At 46.0% G+C, this 9,162-nt stretch overlaps 1 protein-coding gene across 1 annotated transcript in view; it reads right to left on the bottom strand.

The window, feature by feature from the left end:
• Nucleotides 1-7,477: 7,477 nt before the first annotated feature.
• Nucleotides 7,478-9,162, bottom strand: part of il7r (interleukin 7 receptor) — a 12,450-nt gene continuing 10,765 nt past the window's right edge. The window contains exon 8 of the mRNA XM_037751811.1: nt 7,478-8,225. Within this exon, the coding sequence (XP_037607739.1) occupies nt 7,845-8,225 (381 nt within the window). The 3' untranslated portion in view covers nt 7,478-7,844. The remainder of the gene's footprint in view (nt 8,226-9,162) is intronic.

The raw sequence follows: 9,162 nt of genomic DNA, 5'->3' as shown, positions 1-9,162 counted from the left end.
CTGAATGATTACAGCTAGCGTCTCTAATCTAGAGAAACACCACACGGGCTCAACGATTACAGCTAGCGTCTCTAATCTACAGAAACACCACACGGCCTCAATGATTACAGCTAGCGTCTCTAATCTAGAGAAACACCACACGGCCTCAACGATTACAGCTAGCGTCTCTAATCTAGAGAAACACCACACGGGCTCAATGATTACAGCTAGCGTCTCTAATCTAGAGAAACACCACACGGGCTCAATGATTACAGCTAGCGTCTCTAATCTAGAGAAACACCACACGGCCTCAATGATTACAGCTAGCGTCTCTAATCTAGAGAAACACCACACGGGCTCAATGATTACAGCTAGCGTCTCTAATCTAGAGAAACACCACACGGGCTCAATGATTACAGCTAGCGTCTCTAATCTAGAGAAACACCACACGGCCTGAATGATTACAGCTAGCGTCTCTAATCTAGAGAAACACCACACGGCCTGAATGATTACAGCTAGCGTCTCTAATCTACAGAAACACCACACGGCCTCAACGATTACAGCTAGCGTCTCAAATCTAGAGAAACACCACACGGCCTCAACGATTACAGTTAGCGTCTCTAATCTAGAGAAACACCACACGGCCTCAACGATTACAGCTAGCGTCTCTAATCTAGAGAAACACCACACGGCCTCAACGATTACAGCTAGCGTCTCTAATCTACAGAAACACCACACGGCCTCAACGATTACAGCTAGCGTCTCTAATCTACAGAAACACCACACGGCCTCAATGATTACAGCTAGCGTCTCTAATCTACAGAAACACCACACGGCCTCAATGATTACAGCTAGCGTCTCTAATCTACAGAAACACCACACGGCCTCAACGATTACAGCTAGCGTCTCTAATCTATAGAAACACCACACGGCCTGAGTGATTACAGCTAGCGTCTCTAATCTAGAGAAACACCACACGGCCTCAACGATTACAGCTAGCGTCTCTAATCTAGAGAAACACCACACGGCCTCAACGATTACAGCTAGCGTCTCTAATCTAGAGAAACACCACACGGCCTCAATGATTACAGCTAGCGTCTCTAATCTACAGAAACACCACACGGCCTCAACGATTACAGCTAGCGTCTCTAATCTACAGAAACACCACACGGCCTCAATGATTACAGCTAGCGTCTCTAATCTAGAGAAACACCACACGGCCTCAACGATTACAGCTAGCGTCTCTAATCTATAGAAACACCACACGGCCTGAGTGATTACAGCTAGCGTCTCTAATCTACAGAAACACCACACGGCCTCAACGATTACAGCTAGCGTCTCTAATCTAGAGAAACACCACACGGCCTCAATGATTACAGCTAGCGTCTCTAATCTACAGAAACACCACACGGCCTGAGTGATTACAGCTAGCGTCCCTAATCTACAGAAACACCACACGGCCTCAACGATTACAGCTAGCGTCTCTAATCTAGAGAAACACCACACGGCCTCAACGATTACAGCTAGCGTCTCTAATCTAGAGAAACACCACACGGCCTCAATGATTACAGCTAGCGTCTCTAATCTACAGAAACACCACACGGCCTCAATGATTACAGCTAGCGTCTCTAATCTAGAGAAACACCACACGGCCTCAATGATTACAGCTAGCGTCTCTAATCTACAGAAACACCACACGGCCTCAACGATTACAGCTAGCGTCTCTAATCTAGAGAAACACCACACGGCCTGAATGATTACAGCTAGCGTCTCTAATCTAGAGAAACACCACACGGCCTGAATGATTACAGCTAGCGTCTCTAATCTAGAGAAACACCACACGGGCTCAACGATTACAGCTAGCGTCTCTAATCTACAGAAACACCACACGGCCTCAACGATTACAGCTAGCGTCTCTAATCTAGAGAAACACCACAACGGCCTCAACGATTACAGCTAGCGTCTCTAATCTAGAGAAACACCACACGGCCTGAATGATTACAGCTAGCGTCTCTAATCTAGAGAAACACCACACGGCCTGAATGATTACAGCTAGCGTCTCTAATCTAGAGAAACACCACACGGCCTCAACGATTACAGCTAGCGTCTCTAATCTACAGAAACACCACACGGCCTCGAATGATTACAGCTAGCGTCTCTAATCTAGAGAAACACCACACGGCCTCAACGATTACAGCTAGCGTCTCTAATCTAGAGAAACACCACACGGGCTCAATGATTACAGCTAGCGTCTCTAATCTAGAGAAACACCACACGGCCTCAATGATTACAGCTAGCGTCTCTAATCTAGAGAAACACCACACGGCCTGAATGATTACAGCTAGCGTCTCTAATCTAGAGAAACACCACACGGCCTGAATGATTACAGCTAGCGTCTCTAATCTACAGAAACACCACACGGCCTCAACGATTACAGCTAGCGTCTCTAATCTAGAGAAACACCACACGGCCTCAACGATTACAGTTAGCGTCTCTAATCTAGAGAAACACCACACGGCCTCAACGATTACAGCTAGCGTCTCTAATCTAGAGAAACACCACACGGCCTCAATGATTACAGCTAGCGTCTCTAATCTACAGAAACACCACACGGCCTCAACGATTACAGCTAGCGTCTCTAATCTATAGAAACACCACACGGCCTGAGTGATTACAGCTAGCGTCTCTAATCTACAGAAACACCACACGGCCTCAACGATTACAGCTAGCGTCTCTAATCTACAGAAACACCACACGGCCTCAATGATTACAGCTAGCGTCTCTAATCTAGAGAAACACCACACGGCCTCAATGATTACAGCTAGCGTCTCTAATCTACAGAAACACCACACGGCCTGAATGATTACAGCTAGCGTCTCTAATCTAGAGAAACACCACACGGCCTCAATGATTACAGCTAGCGTCTCTAATCTACAGAAACACCACACGGCCTGAATGATTACAGCTAGCGTCTCTAATCTAGAGAAACACCACACGGCCTCAATGATTACAGCTAGCGTCTCTAATCTAGAGAAACACCACACGGCCTGAATGATTACAGCTAATCTAATCTAGAGAAACACCACACGGCCTCAACGATTACAGCTAATCTAATCTAGAGAAACACCACACGGCCTCAATGATTACAGCTAGCGTCTCTAATCTACAGAAACACCACACGGCCTCAACGATTACAGCTAGCGTCTCTAATCTATAGAAACACCACACGGCCTGAATGATTACAGCTAGCGTCTCTAATCTACAGAAACACCACACGGCCTCAACGATTACAGCTAGCGTCTCTAATCTATAGAAACACCACACGGCCTGAATGATTACAGCTAGCGTCTCTAATCTAGAGAAACACCACACGGCCTCAATGATTACAGCTAGCGTCTCTAATCTACAGAAACACCACACGGCCTGAATGATTACAGCTAGCGTCTCTAATCTAGAGAAACACCACACGGCCTCAATGATTACAGCTAGCGTCTCTAATCTAGAGAAACACCACACGGCCTCAACGATTACAGCTAGCGTCTCTAATCTAGAGAAACACCACACGGGCTCAATGATTACAGCTAGCGTCTCTAATCTACAGAAACACCACACGGCCTCAACGATTACAGCTAGCGTCTCTAATCTAGAGAAACACCACACGGCCTCAATGATTACAGCTAGCGTCTCTAATCTACAGAAACACCACACGGCCTGAATGATTACAGCTAGCGTCTCTAATCTAGAGAAACACCACACGGCCTCAATGATTACAGCTAGCGTCTCTAATCTAGAGAAACACCACACGGCCTGAATGATTACAGCTAATCTAATCTAGAGAAACACCACACGGCCTCAACGATTACAGCTAATCTAATCTAGAGAAACACCACACGGCCTCAACGATTACAGCTAATCTAATCTAGAGAAACACCACACAGCCTCAATGATTACAGCTAGCGTCTCTAATCTACAGAAACACCACACGGCCTCAACGATTACAGCTAGCGTCTCTAATCTACAGAAACACCACACGGCCTGAATGATTACAGCTAGCGTCTCTAATCTAGAGAAACACCACACGGCCTCAATGATTACAGCTAGCGTCTCTAATCTAGAGAAACACCACACGGCCTGAATGATTACAGCTAGCGTCTCTAATCTAAAGAAACACCACACGGCCTGAATGATTACAGCTAGCGTCTCTAATCTAGAGAAACACCACACGGCCTGAATGATTACAGCTAATCTAATCTAGAGAAACACCACACGGCCTCAACGATTACAGCTAATCTAATCTAGAGAAACACCACACGGCTTCAATGATTACAGCTAGCGTCTCTAATCTACAGAAACACCACACGGCCTCAACGATTACAGCTAGCGTCTCTAATCTAGAGAAACACCACACGGCCTCAACGATTACAGCTAGCGTCTCTAATCTACAGAAACACCACACGGCCTCAACGATTACAGCTAGCGTCTCTAATCTAGAGAAACACCACACGGCCTGAACGATTACAGCTAGCGTCTCTAATCTAGAGAAACACCACACGGGCTCAATGATTACAGCTAGCGTCTCTAATCTAGAGAAACACCACACGGCCTGAATGATTACAGCTAGCGTCTCTAATCTAAAGAAACACCACACGGCCTCAACGATTACAGCTAGCGTCTCTAATCTAGAGAAACACCACACGGCCTGAATGATTACAGCTAATCTAATCTAGAGAAACACCACACGGCCTCAACGATTACAGCTAGCGTCTCTAATCTAGAGAAACACCACACGGCCTGAATGATTACAGCTAATCTAATCTAGAGAAACACCACACGGCCTCAATGATTACAGCTAGCGTCTCTAATCTAGAGAAACACCACACGGCATCAATGATTACAGCTAGCGTCTCTAATCTAGAGAAACACCACACGGCCTGAATGATTACAGCTAATCTAATCTAGAGAAACACCACACGGCCTCAACGATTACAGCTAATCTAATCTAGAGAAACACCACACGGCCTCAATGATTACAGCTAGCGTCTCTAATCTAGAGAAACACCACACGGCCTGAATGATTACAGCTAGCGTCTCTAATCTAGAGAAACACCACACGGCCTCAACGATTACAGCTAGCGTCTCTAATCTAGAGAAACACCACACGGCCTCAACGATTACAGCTAGCGTCTCTAATCTAGAGAAACACCACACGGCCTCAACGATTACAGCTAGCGTCTCTAATCTAGAGAAACACCACACGGCCTGAATGATTACAGCTAGCGTCTCTAATCTAAAGAAACACCACACGGCCTCAACGATTACAGCTAGCGTCTCTAATCTAGAGAAACACCACACGGCCTGAATGATTACAGCTAGCGTCTCTAATCTAGAGAAACACCACACGGCCTCAATGATTACAGCTAGCGTCTCTAATCTAGAGAAACACCACACGGGCTCAATGATTACAGCTAGCGTCTCTAATCTAAAGAAACACCACACGGGCTCAATGATTACAGCTAGCGTCACTAATCTAGAGATTAGCGACTCTAGATTTAATGATCATAATGTTGTGTTAATGATCATAATGTTGTGTTATGTTGATACGATCAGGCTCTTTGCTACCAGCTGTAATTCATTCTGTGCTTTTAGAAGTTAGACTTTATAATATCCTACTCTATAATATTAATATAATTTCTGTAAATGATGTAGTGTCGTAGTTCAGAGCGACTTTGTCTGTTTTTAAGTTGAATATTACTTCAATGTATACGTGTAGTTGTATGTTGTAGTGAACACAAGGCAACAGTATGATTTCATAACTATTTTATTGTACGTTAATATGCAGCAATGCGTCTTTGTTTAAATAAACACACTGGTTAGACAGTATGTGGTACAATCACACATCTCCATGTAGTATATGCAGTATATATTTAGTACAGTTGAATCTGGAGTGAATATTATGATCAGAGAAAATAAAGCGTACATTCTGAGTATTTCAGCCGTCGCTGTGAGGAAACATGAGGTCAGATATATTAAGAAGCAGCATAGAAATAAAACAGGAGTAGACGGGTCATTGGACGGCTCGCCGACGGCAAGAGAGAACCGTGGTTGTTGTTAGTCGTTATGGTGACGTTATGGTTTTTTGATTCGTCACGTCTCCAGAGCATCCTACAGTTACTGAAAACCTTTCATTTTAAATAATTTAGTCTATTTTGTTATCTGATAGCCTGCAGTTCTGTAAGGCTGTGATTTTAAAGTTACTAAGAACTCCTTTTGGCTCCTCCGACAGCAAGGGAAAAACATCCAATCACAAGGGGCGCGTTGAGGCAATGCGTACTAGCCAATCACAGCGCAGTAGGGCGGGACTAGGCGGAACACTCGCCCGATGTTCGGCTCGTTCTCTGTAATCAGTAAAGCATTAAAGCATGGTGGAATTAGCCCAAGAGCTAACTGTTAGCTGCTAGCTAGCTAGCTAATCCCACCATGCTTCAATGCTACACTGGTTACAGAGAACGAGCCGAACGAAGTGACTCTGACTGCTCCGTAACGTTACGACTCCATCGCTCATTTAGTCGTTACCGCCAAAACCTCACCTCAGTGAGTCCGCGACCTGCCGTGAGTCGGTTTAGTTTACACGCCCCTACTCGGCCTCCGATTGGCTACTGACCTCTAAAGGCAGACGGTAGGTAGCCTAGCTATGATGCTAACCGGGCTACTCGGTCCAAACACCGGTAGGTTTTATTTTTATACAATTTTCGCAGCTATTTCATCGTTAAAGTCACTTCTAAGAATTGGTGAAGTGAGGAATCGGCCACGTAGATTTTGAATATCGGCTGTTTCACGAAAATTGTTTTGACCTTTTCGGAGTCGAGAAGCTTCGTAAACTGGCGCAACAGCGAGCTCACAGAACGGAGGGACAGAGTCGTTCCACCGCTGAGTCGCCGGCGGATGTCGCCGGCACGGCAGGACAACACGCACTAGACGCTGACGCCGTTGTGTTAAACGCCTCTTTTGCTCCGGTGGCGTAACGGCGGATCTTTACCTTCGGGTTCAGCATCCTGCGCAATGGGCTGAAGCGTCCAATACCCCGTCTATGTATACGTCTACAGGTCTATGTATTCGTCTACAGGTCTATGTATACGTCTACAGGTCTACGTATTCATCTACAGGTCTACGTATATGTATACGTCTACAGGTCTAGGTATACGTCTACAGGTCTATGTATATTTATACGTCTACAGGTCTATGTATTCGTCTACAGGTCTATGTATTCATCTACAGGTCTACGTATATGTATACGTCTACAGGTCTAGGTATACGTCTACAGGTCTATGTATTCGTCTACAGGTCTATGTATACGTCTACAGGTCTATGTATTCGTCTACAGGTCTATGTATTCGTCTACAGGTCTATGTATTCGTCTACAGGTCTAGGTATTCGTCTACAGGTCTATGTCTACAGGTCTATGGATTCGTCTACAGGTCTATGTATTCGTCTACAGGTCTATGTCTACAGGTCTAGGTATTCGTCTACAGGTCTATGTATTCGTCTACAGGTCTAGGTATTCGTCTACAGGTCTATGTATTCGTCTACAGGTCTATGTATTCGTCTACAGGTCTATGTATTCGTCTACAGGTCTATGTATTCGTCTACAGGTCTATGTATTCGTCTACAGGTCTATGGTCCTGACCTCCTGATTGAGAGGATGATGAACATCCTGGTCTTATTATGATTATTATAATAATAACTAGGGTGGAAGCAGCTACAGGATAATGTGTCATGTGTGCAGCATTTGAGTCCAAGACAGTTGTCCCTACGGGGACAATAAAGTCTTCTGTTTGTGTCTGTCCATCACTCGTCCTCCTCCCGACTTACTTGATCTGATAGAAACTGGACATGGTGACGTAGGCCTCGGCCTCGGCCTCGGGTCCTCCGCCGCCGCCTTCGGGCTGAGGTGTGCGAGGCCTCTCCCCGAGCCGGAGGATTTGGACGGGGGACGACGTCCCGGCGCCCCGGAAGCCGTCCTCTCCGTCGGAGGAGGAGCTCCCGCTCAGCAGGGCGGACAGCTCCAGCTCCTCGGTGCTGACGCTGGTGGTGCTCCTGGAGCAGGAAGAGGAGCTCTGGGTGGAGCAGGGAGGAGCTGATGGGTCGACGGCGGCTGTGTCAGCAGCGATGGACGGCTCGTCACACGGCTCTGATTTGTCCACTTTAAGGGCACTGAACTCCTCCGGTTTCAGGTTCAATAAGAGGCTCTGCAGACACAGAACAGACATCAGACATCAGGGTTTCATGGACTTATAGGCGCTTTCATGTTGCTACGGCAACAGCTGTATGGACAGCTGTTTAACAGTTAATAGTTCAGCTCGACTATCTGGAATTAACATTAGAGAAATCTACAGGAGTCTTATTCCAGATATCTCTAAGGTCATAGTGACGTTAGAGATCTCTAGTTCAGTTCTGACTCTCCTGAAGAACAGTTACAGATCTCTAGAACCTCATTCTGACCAATCAGAGCCGATGTCAGATTAACAAACAGAGACGCCCATTTACAATGTTCATGATGTCAAGTTTGACGAGGTCTGTAGACCTCCTTCTCTCTTAGTAACCATGGTGACGTCTTAGTAACCATGGTGACGTGTTTAGTAACCATGGTGACGTCTTAGTAACCATGGTGACGTGTTTAGTAACCATGGTGACGTGTTTAGTAACCATGGTGACGTGTTTAGTAACCATGGTGACGTGTTAGTAACCATGGTGACGTGTTTAGTAACCATGGTGACGTGTTAGTAACCATGGTGATGCGTTTAGTAACCATGGTGACGTGTTTAGTAACCATGGTGACGTGTTTAGTGGGCGGAGCGTTAAGTGGAGGCAGAATAACTCTGAACACGTTAGCTAACGCTGGCTAGCTAACGCTGGCTAGCTAACGCTGGCTAGCTAACGCTGGATGGCAAGTATTGTTGTCTTGTTTTTTTAACAACGGCTGAATAAAATGCTAGTTTCTCTCAACATGTGCCGTCACTCTCTCCAGGATCACCTCTGGTTGTTGAGAAAGTTATCATGAACCAACGGGACCAGATTAGACCGCTACGCCGCTGGAGACGACTGCAGGAGGAGACGGCTGGATAACGATAGATAGATAGCTTGTCTAGCGTTAGCCTCCAGTCTTTCCTTTGTTTAGCCTCCAGC

The sequence above is a fragment of the Sebastes umbrosus genome, chromosome 19 (genome assembly GCF_015220745.1).
Source record: "Sebastes umbrosus isolate fSebUmb1 chromosome 19, fSebUmb1.pri, whole genome shotgun sequence".
Classification (NCBI taxonomy): Eukaryota; Metazoa; Chordata; class Actinopteri; order Perciformes; family Sebastidae; genus Sebastes; species Sebastes umbrosus.
This window is presented reverse-complemented; position numbering and strand designations above follow the sequence as displayed.